Source organism: Lithobates pipiens, unplaced genomic scaffold (genome assembly GCF_037356315.1).
Source record: "Lithobates pipiens isolate NorthernLeopardFrog02 unplaced genomic scaffold, aLitPip1_a1.2 Scaffold_17, whole genome shotgun sequence".
In the NCBI taxonomy this organism is placed as follows: domain Eukaryota; kingdom Metazoa; phylum Chordata; class Amphibia; order Anura; family Ranidae; genus Lithobates; species Lithobates pipiens.
Window position 1 is genome coordinate 4127668 of NW_027507755.1, and position 26941 is coordinate 4154608.

Genomic DNA, 26941 nt, shown 5'->3' on the forward strand with positions numbered 1-26941 from the left:
ACACAACCACATAAATTATGTTGCAGTTTACACACACACACACACACACACACACACACACACACACACACACACACACACACACACACACACACACACACAAAGTGCATTTGGGCCTTATTTTCACGAATGTACCGATCTGTACGCCCAAACCGAATGTTTTCAACATTTTCTTTAACTTTGTTAGCAATAGACCCAGTGCCAACTAAATACTACTGAATGAAAGCGTTCGGTCACATTAACCAAACAAATTATTATTATTTTTTTTCAGTGTTGCATGACCACACAATGCACTGAAAGCTGAAAATTGGCCTGGGCAGGAAGGGGGTGAAAATACACGTTTCCCCATAGACAACAATGCGCCCATGTTCAGATCTAAAAAAACAAAAAACAAAAAAAAAAAAACAAACACCAAACAACAACACCCCACCACATTACAAATGCCTGTGTGCAAGAGGCCTTAAGGGAAACGCAAGTCTGCTTGTGAGTACACAAAGAGGAGGATGGGTCACAAAACAGATGCCAATATGGAGACTGGACTTGTTTTCTCATTCCTCATCAGGGTGAGACTGCCAAAAGAAGGAATTTTGTTCGCTGTCAGCTCACATTCATATTTAAATAATGTGCTTGTCTTTTTGCATGTCTGTTCAAAAGGGCATAATCGATTCCCTATTAGTTGCATCACTGAGCAAGCAATTTATTTATTTATTTATTTGGCAAAAGCCTTTAGTAGCAAGAAGTGCACACGAAGGAACTGGCTGGCTCCAGCAACATTTCACAAACTTCCCCCACACAATACGACTATTTCACTAGCTGCAAAGGCCATGCATAAACAGTTGACAAAGCAATTTATAGGGCATATGAAGATGGTTTGATCCAACCTAGCAACTCCCATTAACTATTTCTGTGCCGAAAGAAATAGGGCACACCCATCTAAAACAAAATCTTTAGAGAGCCACTTCATCCAAACGTTTCCAGTCACTTTTTGGTAGATAGCTGGAAAGTTAATCACCTAACCTTTGTTTTCGTTTTATGGGACTCTGTTGGAAGGATCTCGGTGACCAAGTGTCTGGGCCTTCAGCATCTACAAAAAGGGGATTCCAACTGTTTTCAGCAAGGGAGTCCCCAAAAGATACAAGAAATTAGCTGGTATTGCTGCCAACCAGGCTTGGTAATTGGAACATTTATTGGTGGATTGACCCTTTAATTCAGCTAACCCTTTTATATTTACAGGCTTGGCATCTTCAAGTGATTTTGTTACTATACACTGAGGAATTCGTATTTGTCTGCTGAGGTAATATACATGTTTTTCCATTCACAGAAAGCTTGATGGCCTTGTGGTCATGTCCCTACAGGATAAAAACTGGAAGCCTCAAGCACTTTACCAAACCCTCTTGAATATTCCTTGACCCAAGTTGGGTCAAGAGCATGCTTGTCCCCAGAGAAGGGCCAGAGTGTTTTACTAAACCCCTCTTAAATCTTCCCTGACCCAGGTTAAGTAGAGAGCATGCCTTGTCCCCCAGAGGAAGGCCAAAACTGGAAGCCTGAAGCGTTTTACAAAACCCTCTGAACGTTCCCTGACCCGGGTGGGGTACAGAGCATGCCTCAATGCTTAAAAGCTTTTAGTCCACCGCATGCTACAATGCACTACAGTTAATGCAGGCTGCAAAATCTTTAACATTTAGTTCAAAAAGCATTCTGCACTTTTAAAGGAAACCTGTACACAGAGCAATATTGAAGCCACCGCTACTGATCATCTTCTAAAAACGCCAATCACCTGGATGACAATACTTCAATACTTTGGGACACATGCAGACAGGTCAGGAAAGTCAAGAGACTTTAGATCCGGAAATCTGCACTACCGAATCAATGATACAGAAAGTACTGAAGCTGTAGGATCAGCATACAGCCAGGGAGCCTAGATTTTAAATCTAAAAGAACAATGGTACTACAGGCATCCTTTAAATAAAGATTAGATCCCCCTCCATTAGGACCTCTCTATGGAGAAAGATGAAAGCTCTCCCAAATCCCTGTTCTATCCCCATAAAAGATAAACTGACCCCTCTACTCCTTCCCCAGACTAAAAAAGGTACCCACACCCCAGATAACCTTCACTATGGAATCCAGCGCCCATTTTAACCCTCCAGAAAAGACACTTAACCATAATACCAGTATACATGGACTGATCCTTTAACTATATCATAAAAGAACTGCTGAACTATGACCATCAGATGAATGTATAAAAACATAACACTTAAGTACATTTTATATCTGTGTAGCTGAGCAACGCAGCACTAAAACTGCAAATTTGCTCCACAGAGGCAATCTTCACCAGGAGAAGAAGTACTTGTAACATGAAGGCGATGCAAAAAAATTAAAAATTTTTCCTAAACTAACAATAATAAAAGAGAACACCCATAGGACATTAACTTACAAAACAATTGCACAAGTTTGGTTTTTTGTTCTAAAAAATAAATTAAACAGGCGACGCAAAGTCATGTCAAAATTCTCTCTCATAAAACAATCAAGTTACCTGTCTCGTTGATCCACTTACCAATATTGGCTCAACCTGGCTTTTCCTATGCATGTACCATATATACACATATGTATTTTTTTATTACTCAGAGTTCGAACAGTGTATTTCAAACTACCATTGCACAAGCCAATTTCTGTCTATGAATAAACAGAAACTCAGTCATACAGGTGACATCTCTAAATCTGATGAGCTCCAAAAGCTAGCTGGTTGTTTCTATTAAATATACTAAAAAAAGCCAGAGCGTTCCTGGCGCCTAAACATGTTTAACTCCTGCGGAAGTACAATATTCTGATAGGATTAAAAAAAATTTTTTTAAAAAAATCTAATTTGATCTAGTTTCCACAGGAAATTAAAATGACTTGCAGGAAAGTGCTAGCACATCAATCAGCAGTATGGTCACGGTTCTAGGTTAGTGAGATTAGTTAGTTTTCATAACCCTCGGACTGTCCAATTAACTTTGAGAAAAAACTGTTGCCTGCAAAGGAAGCCACAGAGAATGAGCCCCCAAATGCACCAAACACAGCATGGAACCCCAAACCGATCACACCCCAGATACCACTTAGTATGTCAATGCCCACGTCTGGGATGGCACAAATTGTATAATATGGAAAGCAGGCCATGTCACACAGGAATCTTGCCGGCAGCCTAAGTACGAGGCAAACAGCAGAAAACACATTGTCAAGAATGCGGAAAAAACCACAGAGGATATTTGCGAGAACTCGGAGGATGTCACATGGGATGTTCAACAAAACTTTGCTCAGAGCAAAAATGTAAGTGGTGGCCGCAGTCCAGATCCAGTACAGTCTTCCAAAAACTAAATTAAGGACTTGTTTGACCAGGAACCACACTAGGCAAAAGATGTTCTTCACAACCTCATAGACAATGCAGAAAAGGAGCTGGAAGAACCTAGAAAAGGCTCCTGGCTCGGCGGGACCCTCGTCTTCTGTTTGGGTGGCAGATTCAGATGTTTTTTGTTCAGGAGGCATAGCATCTCCCCCATCCTGGCTGGAGAATAACTTTACATCACCAGGCAACCTACTTTCCAGTTCTTCCAAAGTGACCTGTTTCAGACCATCTACGTCTTGGACTGTCTTGATGACTCCTAAAGACCATGCCTCAGGAACACTGCAATAAGCTGCAAGCCAGACATATTCTGGAATGCTCACTTTGTCTTTCATTTGATTACTAGACGGAACAGCACCAGCAATAATGTGCAAATTCCCATCGCTGCCGCATTGAGGTACCAACTTCTCCTTAATCAGCTCATCCACATCCGCAGCCCATTTCTCCTTGAAGTTCTGAGGGAGTGGCACAGCATTAGTAAGCATGGCTGGAGCTCTGTGAAAGAGCAGTCCTGGCTGGTAATCCGTTGAGGCGTAATCTTCCTCTAAGGCCTGGTTAGTACCAAGGCCTTCAGTCTGCTCCGAGCCTTTGGTGGCTTCATCCAAACTGCTTTTTGAATCATCCAGCTGCAGAAAGAAGAAGAACAAAAAGTTCTAAGAATATGCTTAAATATACATAGTAAAAATGGTAATACCAGCTTTTGAGAACTTAGAATAATAATACATACAGTAAACTAGATCTCACTTAAAAGTAAAACTAAACCAAGTAAAAATAGCAATTGAATCAGCACTTCAATGACATACAGATTGCAAAATTACATACAAGTCCATATAGTACATCAGTTGGTAGAGAAGACAGTGGGGTGGAATGTCTGGATGTTCAAGTCAGGTACGGTAAACACATAAGATCACCGGCAACTCCTAATCAAGGTCTGGGAATCCCTCATGAGCATATGAAGAAATTGAAAAAGGGCACCAGATCAGCATGGGTTAAAAGCAACATAAATTTATTGCAATCTACAATTTTAGGCAACTTTTTAACCCATTCTGATCTGGTGCCCTTTCTATTCCTTCTGATACTAAACACACACCGTTTAATTTACATTCTCCCGTCTATTTCTGTATATGGATGGTGGTGTTCTGCCGTATAGTGTCCGCCCCGTACTGCGCATGCGCAGTACGGAGCAGACGAAGCTTCGGAGAATCTCCGAAGCTGAACGGCGCCTGCGCCGTGAGTGGAGGTGGTAGCCCCACCATCCAAGCGGGTTGTGAATATTGGAGGGCCCCTCGCGGGCGAGCTTCGCTCGCCACGCTTCGGACTCGGCCTCGCTGCGCTCGGCTCTTTTTTATTCCTACTCTATGTCCACTTGGATGGTGGGGCTAGAACCTGGGCTCACGGCGCAGGCGCCGTTCATCCTCAGCAATTTTCGGAGTCTGTGTTGCTGTGTACTGCGCATGCGCAGTACGCAGCGGACACTATCGGATGGAGGACGTTATATGACAAGACAGTGGCACTAATTTTATTGAAAAACAAAAACCACCATCCAAGTAAATTTTTCCTAATCAATATACAGCTATCTCATGACCCAGCTCCCTCCTAGCTTGTCTGCAGGGAAACATAAGCAAGGGGAGCTTCTAGTCATCTGCTGAAGGTTACATGTTCAAGACAAAAAAAAAAAAACACCTTTGGAATATAGAGAAAAAATAAATATCAAAACGCATACAAAATATACTTAAAATCAAATCTTAATTATTTTGTGGAAATAACCTGGTGTGGGCAGATTTCTGCCAGTCACCGGCTATGTCCCGCCCCTCCAGCCTGCATCGTAGAATATGAGGGAGGTGAAGCCACCATTAATTTACATGTAATATCCCACCGCCATTGTGTTGAACTGGTTAGTAGGCATGGAGGAGGAAGCTGGCTGTCATTTACCACTGTGTATATACACACACACATACACTCTGGGGGGAGGGGGTGGGGGTGGGTAAAGCTGCCCAGCAAAGAATATTTCAAACAGGCAGGTACCATATATACTGAAGTATAAGCCGTGTTTTTCAGCACATTTTTTTTTTGGCTGACCCCAATGGCTTATACTTGTGTGAAGGTTCCACTTAAGAAAAAATAAAAAAATGTCTGGAAAATTGAGCTGAAAAATGGGCGGGGCCATGCCGCTGGGTGCCATCAGCTTCCCCTCCCGAGTTGTGTGTCAGAGATCTGAAATGCTATGCAGCCGCTGTAACAATGTCCCAGCCCCTAGACCGCCTCTTGTGATAGACGGCACACTGATCCAATGCTAGGAATCATTGTGCCGTGTGTCACAGGAGGCAGTACATGGTTACCGCAGCGGCACAGCGATTCAGATCCAGCTTTAAACACACAGTGTGACATCTCATTACCAGGCACTGGTAAGCGGCACGTCCCACCCTAGGCTTATACTCGAGTCAATACGTTTTCCCAGTTTTCTGTGGCAAAATTAGGTGCCTCGGCTTATATTCGGGTCGGCCTATATGCGAGTATATACGGCAAGTTTAGATTTATTGCAGAGGAGACACATCAGGTCACCTCTGCAAGAGTTTTGTCTTAGAACCAGAAACCAGTTGATGATGGTCACTGAAAAACAAGCCTTAGTGAAAAGCCGCAGCACTCTTATTCAGCATATTAAGAAAAAAAAAAAAAAAAAAAAGGGAGGACACACACACATACCGTATATACTCGAGTATAAGCCGAGATTTTCAGCCTCTTTTTTGAGGCTGAAAGTGCCCCCCTCGGCTTATACTCGAGTCATCGCTGTCTGTCTGCCCGATCAGCGTGTCGAGCAGACAGACAGCGGCCATTCTAGGATTCAAAGGCCGCGCCTCCGTCGGTGATAGGCGGAACACTGAATTTCCCAGCAGTCTGTGTTCCGCCTATCACGGACATCGTCTCATCCTCGTCCGTAGTATGAGGATGAGCGGACGTCCATGATAGGCGGACCACTGACTGCTGGGAAATTGAGTGTTCCGCCTATCACGGACATCCGATAGGCGGAACACTCAATTTCCCAGCAGTCAGTGGGAAATTGAGTGTTCCGCCTATCACCGACGGAGGCGCGGCTTTTGAATCCTAGAATGGCCGCCGACGAAGAGCTGAAGGACGGAGGCTCGGCTCGGGACGGGCCGGGACGGGACGCAGGCTGGACGGGACGCAGGCTGGATGGGACGCAGGCTGGACGGGACGCAGGCTGGACGGGACGCAGGCTGGACGGACACAGGCAGGCTGGACACAGGTAGGCTGCACGGACACACACACACACACACACACACACACACACACACACACAGATGCATGCACACACACACACGGATGCATGGACACACACACACACACACACACACACGGATGCATGGACACACACAGGGATGGATGGACGGACATGTCTCACCCTCGGCTTATACACGAGTCAATAATTTTTTCCAGTTTTTTGGGGGTAAATTGGGGGCCTCGGCTTATATTCGGGTCGGCCTATACTCGAGTATATACGGTATATCCTGTTTCCCCGAAAATAAGTCCTATCGCGATTGTCGGTGATGGCTGCAATATAAGCCCTAGTTAAAGTCCTTATAGGTCTTATTTTCAGGGTAGGGCTTATTTTTGGGGAAACAGGGTAGGGCTTATATTGCAGCCATCACCGACAATCACGCTAGGACTTATTTTCGGGGAAACAGGATATATGTGTGTGTGTCCTCTTTTTTAATTGAATATAATTATAATCAACACCATTGGTTTGCTCCCCCCCCCCCCTCATCCGATTCTCTTCTCCGCTACAGACTCCTCCCCACATCCAAGTCATTTCATACAGTTGCCGCAGGCAAGAATGATAGCACACCAGCCCAGCCACTGACAGAATGCAAGACAACAGCAGGCCCTGCAAAACTAATTTAGGAGTGGACATTTTATTGACGTAACTATGCAGCCTTGTCTATAGTAATAACCATTAGCAATTTACTGGCAATATTGCTAATCTTTTTCCTGAACTGCTCCTTTAAGGCATCAATCGGAAACACATTAATAAAAAAAAAAAAAAAAAAAAATCGAATATATATATTTTGCTCTCGTCCTTAGATAATGACCTTGATATGACAGATTATTGCTCTTCTGTGTGTCAGCACAGTCAATACTAGCCTAGGAAAAAAATAAAAAAAAAAAATGTTTAAAATCCTGACTCGGTCTGAGCAATGAAATAAGCTTATGGCATCAATTAGAAAAAGCGTGCCCATTAAGAGGATCCAATGATTGATGTCTGTTTAACACCACTATTAGATAATGTCCTGCAATGCAAGCTTTCAGAATCTCTTATTTCATCAGGGAGGTCTTAACAGCTGACTGTGCAGCACAGATATTGATCTGGGACAATGGAGAATGCTTGACTTCAACACAGCACAAGAAAAGAGACAGCAAATTGCAAATCCATACTTGGAGCTTATACTCTATGAACACATGGCAGGGGTTTTGTACATTTATGTTTTTCCTTTTCCATATGGTGTCAACATATTGTGGATTCATGGGTGACGAGAAACAACCCTTAGGGGCTATGTGGCAGAGGCGCCCTTGGTAGTGTGGGGTGGTGGTCATGGAAGGGTCAAAGTCATCAGAAGTGCTGACTAGACATTTATTGGCAACACCAAAGACAGAGGATTGCCAAACCTCTGCGAAACACCACAAACCGATGAAGTGGTGTATTGGCCACAAGAGACGCCTTTGGTGTTGCCAATAAATGTCTATTCAGTACTTTGGATTACGTTGACCCTTCCAAGACCACCACCCTATACTCCCAATAGGGCCTCTGCCGCATTAAACTCTAGGGTTTTCTTTTCTGTGCCCAGGACTTCGACCCACCAACTCTTCTGAAGACCTAGAGCTGGATTCCCCCAGAGTCATTGTGTGTGACGCCCACTTCCCGCGTGGAGTCAGGGATATTCTCCACATGCCAAAATGCAAGGTTGCGTTCACCACCATTTTGGTTACTTGTAACCTTCCCAAATGCAAGAGCTCTTAATCTTTGCCAGAACATTACACTTCCAAAATAAAAATTGTAATTATAATAAAATATATTTTATTATAAGTACAATTTATTTTGCATGCAAAAGAAAAACCTTAATATCACGTGCATGGGGGCAAAACCTCTGCAGCCACCCCCCAGTTCAATTAAGTTTACATTTTTGATGCTAAAATGATGTTAAATATGAAATTACAAGGTTGACGATTGTAGTTTCGCCAACTGACATCCGATGCAAGCCAGTAAAGGAAAGACTGACCAGTTTGTGGAAACCCCATGAGATTATTGGGAAGTCTACAGCTGTGATACTGGAGAAGGATCGATAAAGAACTAGCCTGGACCTGCACAGGTACAATTAGATGGGGAAGTAAGAGGAATGGCAAGAATCTGTTTATTTCAAAAGAGTCAATTTCAAGTGTAGGGAGGAGGTTTCAGTAGATACAAACCCAGATTTCTAAAATCTCAGGATTTCAATATGTTAAAAAAAAAAAAAAATATTATAATAATAATAATAATAATAATAATTTCAACTTGGGTCCATGAGGCCATGTCCATAGGGCTGGATTCACACTGCTGCACTGCAGTTATGTGCAGCACATTAGTTCTGTGTGCTGATGTACTGCGGTGCCACCCATTCCTTATTGCCCCCTCAACACACCATCACTGCGCAGAAATGCACTACCATATATTGTGGCGCTCTGCATTACAAGCCCCATACACACTATCAATTTTTCTGCTGAGTTTTTCCTTCAGGTTTACCAAAACCATGTAATGCAAGGGCCTGCCTGATTGCATACACATTGAAACTCCTAAGGTTTGACCTCATATTATATGGTTTTGGTAAATCTGGGAGGAAAAACTGATAGTGTGTATGGGGCTTTAGGGTTCTCCTTGAAGAGAACCTGTCATTTTGCCTTAAGCAAGTCAAGCGACAGAAGCAATTCCAGAGAATGTCCCAAAAAAAAAAAAAAAATAATCTTCCTATACATGTGGTCGACAGCCATTAGAAGCATTATTTGTGGTGTGCTGAGGTGCCAACGTGCTGGAGATGAAGAAATAAGCCTCTGTTTACATGAATCTTAAGTGTAGCACTCCTAATGTTTGTACAGTTGGGGAGAGGCACATACCTCACATTAATTCAAACTATTCCAGGCCTAGAAACCACATTCCAGCTCTCCTTGATTGGCAGGATTTCATACAGATTTTCATTTGTTGGATTTCTTGGGTTTGCTCTCCTGGGTACATTGAAGGGCTCATGTGAGCATTTTAGGATCACCCCCTTACAAGTACACACTTTCTACAGTATTCTGATATTTTAACATTTTAATGCTGCCAAATGTTTTTTTAATGATGTCCTGCCGGTTTTGTGAACCAAGCTCTCGATACCACGATGTGAAGAGAGTGGGGAAGGTGGTACGGTTCATTTACTAAAATGGGAGTGCAAAATCTGATGCATCTCTGCAGAGAAACCAATCGGCTTCCAGCTTTAAATGGTCAAAGCTTAACTGAACAAGCTGAAGTTAGAAGCCGATTACAAGTTATAATGCAGAGCTGCACCAGAATTTGCATTCTTTAGTTTTAGTAAATTAACCGTGTGAATCGTTTTAGAATCATTTCACAAGTTTCACCATTCATTCCTATGGAGCGTTGTAAGGAAAGTGCTCCAAAGACGCAACAAGCCACTGCATCAAAATACAGTGTTTAGGGGCCTGTTCACACGAGTGATCAGAAGAACGCATGGCCACTGGCGTATGCTGTGCGATACATTGCCATCACTCCGATTTGGCCACACCACATTGCGTACTTTTATTTCACCAAACTTTAATAAAATGCCAAGAGAGTGACATTTCACTCCAGCGCTATGCACCATGGCGGCATTGCAATGCAGTGGTTTGCCTTGCAGACCACTGTGCAAAAAAGTGCAAGCAGTACTGTCTGTCTTTCACCACACACCATTTCTACTATGTAACTATTTTGGCATGCATGAAAACCGGGATCATCTCCAGAGAAAAAGCAATAATTCTCCCGCTTTACAAGACTCTGGTCCAGCCGCACCTGGAATATGCTGTCCAGTTCTGGGCACCAGTCCCCAGGAAAGATGTACTGGAAATAGAGCGACTACAAAGAAGGGCAACAAAGCCAATAAAGGGTCTGGAGGATATATGTTATGAGGAAAGGTTGTGAGCACTGAACTTATTCTCTATAGAGAAAAGATGCTTGAGAGGGGATATGATTTCAATATACAAATAGCATTCTGGTGACCCCACAATAGGGATAAAACTTTTTTGTGGAAGGGAGTTTAACAAGACACGTGGCCACTCATTAAAATTAGAAGAAAAGAGGTTTAACCTTAAACTATGTAGAGGGTTCTTTACTGTAAGAGCGGCAAGGATGTTGAATTCCCTTCCACAGGTGGTCTTAGCAGGGAGCATAAATAGTTTTACTGGGATTCTTTTATTAAAACCCAGCAGAGCCCGCCGACTATTGTATGGTCTCATTCAGCTCGTGTGTTGTGAAGGAGCTCAACACCAGGCTATACACATCACAGCAGTAAAATAACTCAGCAGATGTGTAAAGAACTGCCTTCGGTGCAACACCTTGCAGATTCAAGTCTACTTTTCAACATAAAAAGGTTTAAAATGGATATAAAAAATATGCCAATCTTATGTGTTTATATCAAGCTGTACGATATCCCTTTCATTATTGTAGTAAAAAAAAAAAAAAAAAAAAAAAAGAAAAAGCACTAATATAATCCATTTAAATAATAAAGCTCTTTACTGCCAAGACATCTCCCTCATGTCACATCCATAGACTACTAGGGGGGTAATACGATGAAATATTGTCTTTAGAAGCATTTTGTATTAAGCCTGGTCTTTCTAGAGGCAGAATTGTATTATCCTGACAACAATGCTGAATGGAAATGCTTTGCCAGACAATATTTCCATAGCGTTTTTGATTCATTTATAATTTCAGCAGAAGAAGAACCTTCATCACATCATGCAATGTACATTAATTTGGTGGTTATGACAAAGCCTAATGCATTACAGTCATCCAGGAGATGACATCATACTTAATAGGGTCTGCAACCTCAAAAAGTCTTTCTGCTTAATTTAATCAGTGCAAAGAATCCATATCCATAATTACTTAGGTTGAAGAAAAAAGGCCTTCAATTATAACCTCTCATGAACTCCTACAGCAGCCTCTCTCAACCTTTTCAACACTGAGGAACCCTTGAAATAGTTCTCTGGTCTCGGGGGAACCCCTTCTAAAAATGTGAAATCTACAACTAATGACACATTTGTGTGATGGTCAGTGAGAGGAATGGTCCTTACACTTTATTGTTATTGGGTTATTGGGAAGAATTACCTCCTTACAGATAGCGAATAAGATCAATGGTGTCAGTGGGAACTTATCTGAGAGGCAGAAACTGCCCAATGCTGAAGGAACCCCTAGCAACCTCTGCAGGAACCCCCGATTGAGAATCACTGTCCTACAGTTTCCAAGAGAAAGCAAAGTGAAAGTTGTCAGGGGCAACGATAAGCAATTCTTCTGGATCTCCACATACTCTTTAGAAGGAGCAATGTTTGTTAAAACCGAACGCCATGCTGCCCAATAGGATAAAAAAATTGCCACCCTCCAGTATATGCTTTTGTCTAGGGCAGGGGGGTCCCCAAACTTAAAAAAAAAAAAAAAAGGGAGATGAGAGAGATAGAGATAAAACCTGGTGGCAGGAACAGTGCCCCACCACTGGTGGCAGCAGGAGGAATAGCGCTTCATATCTGCAGGAGGAAATCCCAAAGGGCAGATAAAAGGCATGCAAGGGGCTGCAGTATGGAGACTACTGGGGGGGGGGGGGGTGATCCAACAGAAGAATACCCATGGTCCTGAGACAGCTGGCACTCTAATAAAGTTGAACACCACTACTATAGCAGGCAAGTAGAACAGCTTACTAGAAGCCAAGATTGCAGATAGTAAGTGGATAGACCACTGTCAGCATACAACAGCATGGTTTCAAAAACGATAAATTGGTAAACATATTGGAGTACATAAAGTCATAAAATAGTAGCACATGCTATGGCAAGCAAAAAAAACCTTCCAAGGTTTACCGGAATCAATCTCTCTCTCATACTTGCAAAACCTATTGACTACTCCATAGTTCATGTGGTGATGGTGTGGTACCAGGCACCAGATCCGTCCATATGGAAGCACCCCACAGCGGGAGCCGCGGCGGACGACACACCAGAGGCGCCCCACAAGCACCAACCGGGACAAGCATAGAAACCCTAAGCAATCTAAATGTGAAGAGTGAACCCAAGTACAAATGCTTGGGAAGAAGGGTATGAAGGAGTGGATGGAAACCACCAAAAAGCGAGGGGCTAGGACCAATATCCCAAGGCTGAATTGGAAAGTGAAGTGAGAAATAAGGAAAATAGATTGACCACCAGTAGAAAGCAGAGAAATAAAAGTGCAGACCGACCTGAAGCAATATGCGAGAACCTGATCTCAGGCATACAAAATGGTGTATGACAGGAACAGAGAGATTGCTAGACTAACATGCAGACCAATGTGAAGGGGAGCCTGGAGTGTCAGGGCACACCTTTCTTCTTGTTGGAAAATCCATTTGTTTTTTTCTCTATCGTCTCCTTGGCTGATGGAAAAAGACCCATGGTGTGCCCAAGCATTAAGCCAGCCATAGATGGTTCGAATCTCGACCTGTTCAGTAGAGACCAGCCGTGATTCAATCTATTTATGAGCAAGCTGATTGGAATAACTTGGGTACAACCAGCATATTGGATTTCTAGCATGCGATTATTGGCATTTTATAGAAAAAATAAAAATAATAGTGTTCTCCCGGCAGGGACAGCTTCCCATGGTTGCAGGAAATAAAAATGGCATAATCAATGGCCTACCTTAGGCTACATGTACATGGCCATACAGGGGATGTACAGCTTGGTTACCTTGTTTAATGCCTGCCCCGAGACCTGCTGCAGCCACACTCAGTGGCCCACTGAAATGAATAGGAAGAGGTGATTGTATGCGGTCTTGCACCAAGAGTTTCGTAAAGCAACCACATGCGCATGGATGTAGTCTCTGATTGTAGATAGAAAGTATATAGGGGTGCTTTGTGTAAGGCCTGACACAGACTGTACAGCCGCCTTCTCTCATTCGTTACGGAGGCATTACACAAGCTAGGTACATTGTCCAATCCCTGTACGGCCACATGCATGAAGCCCAAAACAGGCCATACACTAGTATAGGGCTGCAACTAACAATTATTTTCATAATCAATTAGTTGGCCAATTATTGTTTGAATAACTTTTTTTTTTTCAAAGTGGGTCAAATTGACATACATTTTCAACCACAGTGATGGGAAAATTTGGAAATAGAAAACTTCTTAGTCAAAAGGAATTTTCAGACAGTGTATGGTTTTCGTTCAGAAATTACATTCATTTTAAAAACGGAATGTTAAAAACAAGTGAAAATTTCAAAATTCTTTCAGCTAATGTACAACGATTTTTCGTCTGAATATTCTCATCTGAAAATTAATCTGTGTGACCAGCATAAGGCTCGGTACACACCTATGCAGTTTTCTTTTTGTTTCTGCAGTGCTTTTTGCACATGTGATTTTACTGCAATTAGCATTTTTTTTGGGCAGATTAAAAAATACGAAATTGCTGCAAAAACACATTACATGCTTTTCTGCAGCCATTGAAGTATATTGAACCAATAAAGCACCATTTTGCGTTAAAAGTCCCCGACTCCTTCAGATGTGAACGTGTCCCATAGGAAACCATGTAAATGAACTGTAGTGCATTTCTGCAAAAAGCACCAACAAACACATAGATCAGAACCCGGTCTAAGACGTCTAGTAACATAATGGGGTTAAAAAAAACAAAAAAAAAATAAAAAAAAAACACCAAACTAAAATTAGCCCTTTATAGCAAAAGAAAGCAGATAATGACTACTGTAAGGGGTTCATTTTTTTACTGTAGAACAGTGAAAGTAATATTTACAGTAGCGATTAGCTCTTTTTGTACGATAAAGGGCTCAATTTAGTTTTTTTTTAACCCCAATATGTTACAGGCGATTAATCGATTACTATTTTCATAATCAATTAATTTCATAATCGATTAGTGAATTAGTGGTTTCAGCCCTACACTAGTAGGATCTCGTCAGAAAATTTTAAGAAGGCTCTCTTTATGTTCCGTTAGGCTGGATTCACACTTATGCAGTTTTAGTGCTTTTTGCATTTTGCAGATTTGCTCTACAGAATGTGTTCCATAGGAAGCCATGTTAGATGGACTGCAGTGCAAATCTGCAAAATGCAAAAAGCACTAAAACTGCATAGGTGTGAATCCAGCCTTACTGGGATCAGATTGGCATTGGTTTTCTAGCACAGTGATGAGAAAATTTTAAACTAAATCCCCAATAGTGAATGTGATTTTCGTTTGCTTTCAATGTTGAATTTTGGAACAAATGTACTTTTGAAAACATTTTGAATCACTCGCCACACCATTGAATGCACTGAGAATTTAAAACGAATGTTTGTCCGAAAATCTACTACAAGCTTTGGGTAGAGCTCCAATAAAATAACAGGTGAACAGAAGACAGCTCTGAATTAAAGTGGTTCTAAAGCCTCAAGGTTTTTTTTTTTTTTTTTTTTTTAATATATATCTTAATGCATTAAAGGGGTTGTAAACCATTGTGTTTTTTCACTCTAATGCATCCTATGCATTAAAAAAGTGAAAAAAAAAAAATAAAAAAATAAAAAACACCCTGGCAGTGATGTTCACCCCAGCTCACCCTCTCTCCACGGGGTCCCGGCTCTTAATTGGATAGACTGATAGCAGCACAGCCATTGGCGCCCACTGCTGTCAATCAAATCCAATGACACGTGTGGTGGAGCCGAGTCCGGAATTTGTGTCTATGGACGCAAATGCTCGACTGGGGAGCGCGCCCGCAAGGTAACTCCCCCAGGTGAATGCTTCTCCTAGGGGGGGGGGGGGTATCTGATGCAGGGAGGAGCCACGAGAGCTGATAAGGGGCCCCAGAGGTCGAGGATTGGGCCACTTTGTTAAAAACGAGCTACACAGTGGAGGCAAGTATGACATTTAAAGTGGTTGTAAACCCTTACAAACCACTTTGACCTACAGGTAAGCCTAGATTAAGGCTTACCTGTAGATCCAATAAATATCTCCTAAACCTACAGGGTTTTGGACAGGGATATGCAATTAGCAGACCTCCAGCTGTTGCAAAACTACAAGTTCCATCATGCCTCTGCCTCTGGTTGTCATGCTGGTGGCTTTCAGAGTCTTGCTATGCCTCATGGGACTTGTAGTTCTGCAACAGCTGGGGGTCCACTAATTGCATATCCCTGGTTTAGGAGATATTTGCCAAAAACACAGGCACTGCTGTCTACGGCACACGCGCTATGCCGCGAGTGGCAGCTCCTGCGCGCATGCGCGGGAGTGACGTCATCGCGGCTTCATTGAATGACCGCGGCGGATCAGCGAGACCCACCGAGAAGATGAATGCTCCGGACTACAGGGGACAGCGATGACTTCGCTGGCTCCTGTGTCAGGTAAGTGCCACATAATGGACTACTATGCGATGCATAGTAGTTCATTATGCTTTACCTTTTCAGGGAATCAGAGGAAGTAAACTCACCAGGGTTTATAATAATAATAATAATAATAATAATAATAATAATAATAATAATACTACTACTACTACTACTACACCACAAGCCTTTACAATCACTTGGTGAGAAAAAAAATTTAAAATAAAATAACACACACAAAACCAACTTCTGTGCTGTAGGATTCCCCCCCCCCCCCCGTTCTTACCCAAGCCTGATCCAGTGATGTGCATGAGAGAAGCAGCTCTCACTGCTCTCACCTTCCTCACTGGGCAGATTGATGGCAGCGGGTGCCATTGCCAAATGCTTTGATGAGGGAGACGAAGGTGAAGCTGAGCCACCTGCTCTGTGTCAAAGACCTTTAAAATATGCTAGTGAACCAGTAGTACAAACACCTGAAAATAAAAAAGGAGAATAGAACTTAGACAAGCTCAGTGATCAGAGAACGCCCAGAGGGTGAGGTATGCTGCGGTTCACGTATGTCAGGGTGGAGTCATGTTCTAGGACTGAATTAAAGCAGGAATAACAGGAATGTGAAGAAAGACCAAACTTGCCACATTCACATAAAACAAGCTAGACTGCCCTATCCTTTACATCAGAGGACGATGCACTGGGGTGCATAAAGTTAAAAAGAAACATTTCAATAAAGTTAGGAAAAGTAAACTGCGCAATGTTTTAAATGCGTTTTACAGCAAGTCGCTAAAAGAGGCTGGAAAAGATCAGCCGTGAGGAGATGTTTGTGATAATTGAGACAGTATGGAGGAGAAAAAATTAAAAAAAACCCACACAGCCAGGTGATCCAGACAAGCCAACCCACCGAACGCATTTCAGCCAACAATTGATCTGTGTAAAGCCTCACACACGATCAGACTTTAAACAAACTTCCCCATGGATTTCTGTACAAAGGGCGTCGGCCGTGAAATTGTTAAGCATACTTACGATCTGACTTTTTCAGCCAACTTTCACCAAATCACATGGTTTTCCTGCACTTTTACCGCCACCTTTGGTCAATTTCTGTATTGTTGTCTGATCTTTTGCATAGGTTCTGAGCAGGTTTGTCAAGTCCGTAGGTTTACTGAACGCATGATTGGACTTATGTTGTCGAAAAGTTTGTCTGTTCGGACAGGTAACATTTGTCCGATGAAAACCGAAAGAGTTTGTCCGAAGGAGTGTACACACGGTCGGATGTTGTCTTAAAACAGCCAATTTGCATATTTGTTGTCAAAAAGTCCGATCGTGTGTACGGGCCTTATGGCCGGCATCATTCATACTGGCACTGCTGCTAATCTCTTAATACAGAAGGAAATATGTGTGTGTGTGTGTGTGTGTGTGTGTGTGTGTGTGTGTGTGTGTGTGTGTCACATGCACAATATGCGTTTAGTCGCCGTGCACCCAATCCAGGCATCTGAGCACTCAGGAGATACAGGGGCAGCGTCCAGACCTGTAGACTGCCAAAGTCTTATTACAGGCTGGAATATGCTGCGGTAGGACAGTATTGAGCAGTACTTACGCTTGCATCACATACATTCAGATGCAAATGCCTAGAACGTGGGTATCAGGTTCTAGACATATGTCCCTGAGTACAAAAGTCCTAAAACATGAGTACCACTCTGTAAAATGCCCAGCCGCAGTATATTTCAGCCTGTCATAGACCTTGACAGGCTACACCTGTGCCTGGCGGGTGCATGAAAACACCCGGTATAGGCGGCTAAACACCCAGTGTGAACATGGTCCAAGCTATACCTACCCTTACCCGAGTTCACGTGCCTTCATATGCATGCCACCTCCTTTTAGCCACGTTCACATCTGATCCTGAATGCACAGAATTTATTTAATTTTCATCTAAAAGAAGATAAACGTGCAGTGAATAATACCATTTAAAATCATTACCTGTATTTAGATATGTCCTATAAACACATAATCACAGATCTTCAGTGCCAGTATGAATGAGGCCTAAATGTCATCTGATTAAAGGCTTTACAACTCCTTCAAATGACGCATTAAGAAAAATGCAAAAGGCGTCTTATACATTTGCCTCAAATAGTTATGCAAGGTCTGCTTTAGATGATTCATTACCTTGACAGGTAATCTTAAAATCCTGTCATGCGAGGCGACTTATGCCAAAAAGATTTTGGGTGTTCATGTGCAGTGGATAGAGAGTAATACAAAAAAAAAAAAAAAAAAAAAAAAAAAGATACATCTCCGATTTATACACGCGTTACTCTGGTGATCTACACTGGCTTCCAGGTCATGTGCCAAGCAGCTACCCCATTGTTCTGGGCACGGGAGGTTAGGCGCTCCACGTGGGTGTCATGCAGCGAATGCTTTGCATGGATGAGGTGGAGAGGTGGGTGGTGACATCACAATGCAAAGCATTCTCCGAGTGTCCAGCCTCCAGAATGCATGACAGATGCTTGACACGGGACCTGGAACCAAGTGAAGTTCACTGGAGTAGCAGTGTCTACTTCCAGTGATTTCCAGTTTCCAGGGGCATCAGCCAGGTATGTTGGTCCAAGCTGCACCAATGTAACATTGTAATATATCCATACCTGGAATTCCTCCTTAATGGTTTTGTGTATTAGGGCCTTATCAGTTACAAAATTTGGGCCAAGCTTTATATAGAATCCAGGGGCAAAACACCAAGCTCCTTAGAATACCTTTGTGGACCGAGATATACAGATATTACCTTTTAGTTCCAAGGCCAAGAATTGGAAGCTCAATGCTGTTAAGTGCATGAACAACAACTGTAAAGACCTTTGTGCATGGATTGCTTCCCTGAACAGAGACTATGAGGAAAAAAAATGAACATCTACACCTTTAGGCTTCATGTACACGGGACAATTTTAAAACCTCTACTTAACAATGGAACTTGACAGCTAGTAACCGATGTTTAACCACTTCAATACTGGCCACTTTCACCCTCTCTCTTTCTCCCCAAGTCAATTTTCTGCTCTGAAACGTTTTGAATGACAATTGCACAGTCATGCTACACTGTACCCAAATGAAATTGGTACTTTTTTGTCACACAAATAGAGCTTTCTTTTGGTGGTATTTGATCACATCAGCGTTTTATTTTATTTTATGCGCTATAAACAAAAAGAGCGACAAACCAAACATATTTTGCTATAATAAATATCCCAATTTTGAAAAAAATAAAATAAAAAAAAAAATAAAAATAAAAAGTGTTTACCTCAGTTTAGGCCCATATGCCATTTTTGGGAGAAAAACAAACAAACAAACAAACAAACAAACAAACACACACACACACACAAAGCGTATATTGGTTTGCGCAAAAGTTAGAGCATCTACAAAATAGGTTATTGGTTTATGGCATTTTTATTATTTTTTACTTTACTAGTAATGGCGGCGATCTGCGATTTTTATCAGGACTACAACATTACGGCAGACAGATCGGACACTTGACACCACTGACATTTATACAGCGATCGGAGCTATAAATAGCTATTGATTACTGTATAAAAGTCACTGGCAGGGAAGGAGTAAACACTAGGGAGCGGTCAAGGGGTTAAATGTGTTACCTAGGGAGTGATTCTAACTGTAGGGGTGATGGGACTGACTGGGGGAGGAGACCGATCGGTGTTACTATATACTAGGAACACACGATCTGTCTCCTCTCCCAACGGGATGTGGATCTGTGCTCTCACACACAGATCCACGTCCCTGCTCTGTCACGAGCAATCGTGGGTGCCCAGCGGACATTGCATCCGCTGAGCATGCACATCGGCTCGCCGGTGGTGGCTGTGCGCCCCCTATGCCGGCCGGAAGCCGAGGACGTCAGAACGCCCGCCCAGGATCCCATCTGCAGACGTCATATTACTATAGGCCAGTATTGAAGTGGTTAAAAAAAAAAAAAAAAAAGAAGCGTCAGTTTTTCACATGTTTAGAAGCGTTTTTTGCATTGCAAATGGTCAGAAATGTATCGCCATTAAAAATAGTTTAGAGTTACCGCGTTTACAAGCAGTTACAGGCATTTGGCATTTTAAATTCCCATGAACACACCACGCAACTGATCCTAAACATCCATTTACCAGCAGCAGTGTACATGAGGCCTTACGGTTTAAGCCAGACTTACACTCATGCTCTACTTTAAAAAAAAGGAGGAAATATATCTTCTTGAGAGCACAGCTCAGACTTTTGCCTTTCTCGCCTAAACAAGAATCACATTCCTTCTCCCCCTCCACGAAGATTCCTGCGATACCCAAATCAAGCATAGCAAGAGGCTTTGAGGCAATGTAGAACACAGGGCACATACGTACTGCCACATCGTGGGGGGCTAGGCCCCAGAAGAGATCATCTTCATCTGCCAAGTCATTGGAGCTGGTGAAGGCACATGGCCGGTATGTGGCGGCCTACTACAAATTACAGGAGGACAAACACTGGATTATCTGGACATGAGAGTAGAGGAAGTCATGCAATAAGGAAAAGAAAAAATAAATAAAATACTAAAAACACAGGAGATTGAAATCCCTCTGAGTCAATACAACATGAGGATTTACTACCAGGCACTCCAAGTCCAACCTAGCTCTAGGGCAGCAGCAACTGAACAAAACTATTGAGAATGGTTGAATGCTACTTCCAGAGACTGGTCCACCTCTGGTGTCTCCTGGGGCTCAACTTCAGTGTGCCATCATCACCCCTCCCATTAAGCAAAGCTGTCCAACTGATCTTGGGTGAAGGAAACTGGAGTTATTGAGTTGTTAGATCATTTTGGCATAAGATGCCAAAACAGGAAGGTATCTAGCACTACAACCCTTCTTTCCTCCATAAGCATCCATCTAAGTAACTGAAAATCAAGCGATTCAATCTTGCCGCCTTTCCGCAAGATGCCCACTGATAATCAAATTCCAATGTCTATTCACCACCTGCTGATAATGCCAACATAAGCTCACAGGTTATAAAACCTTGTTCAACCAACGTTGTCCCTCTGACGAACCTATAGTAAGAGGTATCTAGTGTACTTCCTTTCACAGGCCATATACTAGTCAAACTCCAAATACATTTTCTATTGAAAAATCAGAAATTGTGCGTTTTGTGATCTGATGGTCCCTCCATTGATTTTGAAATCTGACCAACCAAGCCTTCAATTTCACCCCATGTTGCTACAGAAAAGAAATTGTGGCCGGGAATCTTCTTTCCAGGTCACAGCTCATGCGCATTTCTTTTTTTGATTATAATTCTTGCACAGTTTTCCCATCATTAATTATAAAATTGCTAATTTCAGAATAAATTTCCAACATACCCGATAATCATCCATTGCTGCAGCCCAGTAATGGTACCATTTTTGAAAGAAAATGCTTTCAGAACTCAACCATGTATGGCCAGCTTAAAAAGTAGTTTGTGCCCCCCCCCCCCCCCCAAATTTTTTTTTTAAAAAGCCAACAGCTACAAATACTGTAGCTGCTGACCTTTAATATTAGGACACTTACCTGTCCAAGGATCTTGTAAAAGTCAGCACCCCAGCCAATTTTTCCGATCAGCTCTCGGGGTGCTGCTGCCGCCAATCGTGGTAAGGGAAACTGGCAGTGAAGCCTTTCGGTTTCACAGCCGGTTCCCTACTGCGCATACGCGAAGCGTACTGCGCTTTCTAACTGGCCCCGGTTCCAGAGGAAGGAGGCCCTCCCCCCAAGGTCGCCCAGCGCAGTCTCCCGGAAGTGGGGACGGGAGCCTGTCAAACACAGGTGCCTACTCCCCCTGGAAAAGGCAGATAAGCGGAGCTTCCATTTTTAAAGTGGAGTTCCACCCAAAGTTGAATTAAACCCATCCCTTTAACCATTTTAAATAAGTTATATTTCTGACACATGCCAGGAACGCAACCCTTCCATTGGTTGTCCTCTCAACCAGACTGTCAAACCATCCCATTGGCTAGTGTCAGCTTAACTGATCACATGTGCAGCACCATGGAAGCTGTAGATTAAACAGGGGGCAAAATGGCAGCTTCCTTGGCTGAAAACGATAGCAGGGTTTACTTTCACTTTAAAGGCACCCACGGAGAACGTCCAACTTCCATTAGCCACCAGAAGATAATGAAGCTCACAGGTTAGAAAATCTTGTCCAACCAATGTGCCTGTAGAGTACTTCCTTCGATAGGCCTAAACACAAGCCACCAGAAGGCTGTTGGCATACGCTGGTACCATTATGCAGGCACATGGCACTGCCCCTTTAGTGTCTATACCCAGCTGAAGACCTGCTTAGCTGAAATATCACCTGAGAAGGCAACATTCCTCTAAAACCACACAATGGAACCACTGCCTAGGAGGCCTTTGTATATCTAACCAGGTAACCACGTCACACTTAGTAACCACTGCCCCAAAAAAAAAAAAAAAAAAAAACACACACACCACACACACGCCCTTTGTCTTTCTAATCAGGTAACCAAAACAGTTTGTTTCTACAAAAGGCTTTTACAATTGCAAAGTGCTTACTGTGCCTGCCCCTAGCTATGCAGCATCCATTCCCTTTGGAATCAAGTGCAGTTAACATTCCACATTCCCTTTGATCAGATTTCCAAAGCTTGTATGTGTTTCTATGGCTTTTACAAGGTGGAGAGTACAGCGTTTATTTTTCTAAACAAAGCCTTAATGGTTATCCCTGTAAAATGCATTGTTTGATGCGATGTGCCTAGCAATGGTGTCACTCATCCTGACACAATGACACCGGCACCAGTCACAAACACAACCAGCAGGGAAGCCAGGCGTGGTGACAATACCCCTTGTTCACAGCTGACGTCACCCCGTTCTGCTACAGTAAATACAAGGACTTAATTCTTTTCAGCTGATCCACCAAGATTCCCTTTTTCTCCCCCCCCCATCCGCAGTTGTCACAATATGCTGTGTCACATTAAAAGCTTCCCGGCGCAGCCGTCGGCTGGATTTCCATAAATAGCGGAAAGCCATGCAAAATAGACCGATTATTTTAAAAGCCCATCCTGTGCCGTCAGTGAAAGTGGTTGTCAAACCCACATGTCTGTGTAATGAAGGCTGGCTGAAAGGCGAGGTGGGGCGTGCAACAAAACGCTGATTATTCCAGCTGCACGCAGAGAAGCCGCAATGCTGCAATGAAATAAGCAAAACGGCTACAATCATGAATTGAATATATTTACAAGAGAATAATCAGGCTCAGTGCAGGGACTGCAGATCAACTGCGAAGGATTCATAGAGACCTGTATATTCTGTATACCGATATCAAAGAATCCCAAAGCTCTCCTGTACACCAGGGCAATCCATTATACACCTAGGAGGGGAAAATGCAAGATTATACTAAATTATTGTAATCTGATATATCCACAAGATTCAGCACAGTGCTGCCAGGGAGTGCCAGCTATTCCTTTATAATATTGCTGAAAAGCATGGCGCAAACTGTTGGCCCTATACAGATTCCTGAATATTAATAAAATATTATTAATAATAATATTATCCTTTATCTGACCTGCAAACTGTTGGCACTATATAAATCCTGTATAATAACAATAAATTATTCAGGATTTAGATAGCGCCAGTTTTCAAGTCATATAAAAAGGACAATACTAATAGCTAGCGAGATATATATATATATATATATATATATATATATATATATATATATATATATAAGTGTTGGCGCTATATAAATCCTGTATAATAATAAATAATTATACAGAATTTATATAAACGCCAAAAGTTTGCAAGTCATATAAAGGAAAATATTTATTATTAAATAATAAATAGTCTTTTAAAGGACTTGCAAACTGTTGGCATTATATAAATCCTGTATGATAAATTATTAATAATACATGATTTATATAGCACCAACAGTTGGCAAGTCATAAAAAAATAAAAAATAAATAATATCTGTGTCATTTCCAGGGACAAAGCTTTAAAATCCAGGGACCGGACAGAAATTAGGAACTGCTGCCAAACCTGCAGATATGCGTAATCTGTTCAGTGTCAACTGCATTCCAAGACAGCGACTCAACTGACAGGGCTTGCTGAGTATGGTAGTTATTCAACATTTAAAAAAAAAATGGACAGTCAAGCAACATAGAGCCACCAAGAATAAGATACTGGCTGCCATCAAAATTCAATAAAAAAATAAAACAAAAATAAGTTATATTCACCATTTCAGGTCCGATTTCAGCCTGCATTTTGGGCTGAATTCGGACCAAAAGACGCACAGCCTTTTCTGCAAAATGCACCTGACCTGCTGTGGAGATATGTGAACCGGCTACATAGAGAGACGGTCAAAATCTCCTGCTATTGCAAATTGGATGCATTGAAACCACATCCAATTCACAATGGTGTAAACCCAGCCTAAATGTTCTCTCCAGAATAAAAGACAACTGAGCATGTGCCATTCGGCTACCCTGTCTGAGTTAGCTAGCCTTCTCCAGATAGACAGTGCAGGAGGGGGGAGGATCTGTACATACAGGCTCAAACTTTTTTTTTTTTTTTTTTTTTTTTTACACAATGCAGAGGATTAACACCTTAAGTTCCACAGTGAGTATAACAAGCATGCTATGCTGCATATACAGACTGATGTTTACAGTTGTGGGTTTAGTAACACTTTAAGGTTTTAAGAAACTTGCAGCATGGGACTGATCCCTGGGGAGCCCTACATACCGTGCTATACCACGTGGTGCCCCGCGACGATCCCTGGGGAGCCCCATGAAACGTGCTGAGCCCTGGGGTTACCAGACTGGCAATTATTGCCTTAGCTACACAGAAAAATTATTGATCTATTTTCCACAAATCCAATCATAAAAAAAAAGGTAAAAAAATCTTGTCGGGTCTACCAGGTCTTTGATCTTCTTGATGATGGATCTCAAAGAAAACATTAGGAAGTCTACCCATTTGCCTCCAAATTATCCACGGCCAGATTGGCCTCCGCTTTGCTGACCATCTGGGGCAATGACTGAATGCATATGGACATTTTTGGAGATATAGGCACAATTCCCGTATGGTTACATCATTACCACTTGGGTACCCATGGACATAAGATGTTGGTTGGAAAAACTGACCACAGCAGGCTCCTCCTGTATTGGAAGAAGCATGCATGGACACACGAGGTAAAGTGCAAATTCATAACCACAGTACAGGCCTCATCTTTGGGAAACCAGAGTGACCATCCAGGAAAACCCATCAACCTCCCCCTGAGGACTTTGCGGCGGGTGAGTTGGTACACCTAAACATTCCCCAGGTGGAGAGTCATTGGACAGATCTTGTGATGACCCACTTACGTCAATGGACTATCAACCCCATACACTGCCTGAATGGCCATTTAAACTGATGGCAATGTTGCCATATAAATAGTGTGCAGCAAGAACACCTGGTCTATTAATAGTGACCATAGGACTCAAAACTATTATATCCAGTGGATCTGTTGTCACTAAACCTCACGCACCCCTGATCTCCAGGGATCTATGGGCAGTGATCATAGGATACCCATACAGTGTCTCCAGTGATCACACCTTGTCCATAGGCATTGCTCACAAGGCCCTTCATCTACTGTCTCCAGTGATACTATGGGCAGTAATCACCCCCACCCCCTTCCAGTCAGCATTATCCAGTGATATATAGACAGTTGATCCATGGACAACGATCCTTTATTGTCTCAACTAGTCTATGGGCCGCGATCAGCCCATATGCGGTTTCTAGTGACCAGCCTATCCGTCGTTCCCAGTGAGTTCACCTGGTCTAAAAGACAGTGACCATTGACCTGGGCAGTCATGGTAACATCCGTTGTTCTCAGTGCTCCATGGTCAATGATCCTCCATTGAGCACCCTCCACTGATCACACCTGGACTATGGGCAAAGATCACCCCCAGTGATCGATGGGCAATGATCCTTCATGGTTTCCAATGACCAGTGGTTAATGATTAGTCTATCCATGGTCTCCAGGGATCCATGGGCATGATCTCCAGAGATCCATGGGCATGATCTCCAGAGATCCATGGGCATGATCTCCAGAGATCCATGGGCATGATCTCCAGAGATCCATGGGCAGTGATCAGTGATCTTCCATGGTCTCCAGAGATCTATGGGCAGTGGTCCTACATGGTCTCCAATGATCACACCTGATCTATGGACATGGTCACCAGAGATCCATGGGCAGGGTCACCAGAGATCCATGGGCAGCGATCCATGGGCAGGGTCACCAGAGATCCATGGGCAGGGTCACCAGAGATCCATGGGCAGGGTCACCAGAGATCCATGGGCAGGGTCACCAGAGATCCATGGGCAGGGTCACCAGAGATCCATGGGCAGGGATCTATGGGCATGGTCACCAGAGATCCATGGGCAGTGATCTATGGGCATGGTCACCAGAGATCCATGGGCAGTGATCTATGGGCATGGTCACCAGAGATCCATGGGCAGTGATCAGTGATCCTCCATGGTCTCCAGAGATCTATGGGCAGCGGTCCTCCATGGTCTCCAATGATCACACCTGATGTATGGTCAGTGGTCACACATGGGCAGGGATCAGCCTATACATGGTCACACCTGGTGGTCTATGGTCGGTCCCCGGTGATGCTCCTCTTACCTGCGGCTCCAGCATCCATTCCTCCGCCCCCGGGGTGGCCGCCTCCGCCTCTCGGTAGATGAATGCGGAGTAGAGGGGGATCCGGTGCTCGGTGCTGTACAAGGTGGCGGAGTGCGGGTCCCCCCGGTACCTCTGGCAGATGCGGACCTGTCCCGGGTGGGCGAATCCCTCCGGCGGGCTCTCCCGGTAGAAGAAGCGATTACACTCCGCGAAGCCATCCTCCCCGTCCTGCACCACCCGACCGTATAGAACACAGGGCAGAGCCGCCAAGATCATCACCAGCGCCGCCACCGACATCGTCCTGCCCGGAATCCTCCCGTACCGCACACACTACCTGCAGGAGGAGGAGAGG

At 43.2% G+C, this 26941-nt stretch overlaps 1 protein-coding gene across 1 annotated transcript; it reads right to left on the minus strand.

Moving 5' to 3' along the window:
• On the minus strand, positions 1-26941 carry ENDOD1 (endonuclease domain containing 1). The gene is made up of 2 exons (XM_077484947.1): positions 26590-26941; positions 1-4005 (listed from the first exon to the last, which is right to left on the minus strand). Exons 1-2 carry the CDS (start codon positions 26884-26886, stop codon positions 2959-2961), a joined length of 1344 nt encoding a protein of 447 aa, XP_077341073.1. The 5' UTR covers positions 26887-26941; the 3' UTR covers positions 1-2958.

Coding starts and splice junctions, on each gene's coding strand:
- ENDOD1 (XM_077484947.1), bottom strand. CDS start 26,886: ATGTCGGTGGCGGCGCTGGTGATGATCTTGGCGGCTCTGCCCTGTGTT. Junction 4,006..26,589: donor AATGGATGCTGGAGCCGCAG/GTAAGAGGAGCA, acceptor TTCTTTCTGCAG/CTGGATGATTCAAAAAGCAG.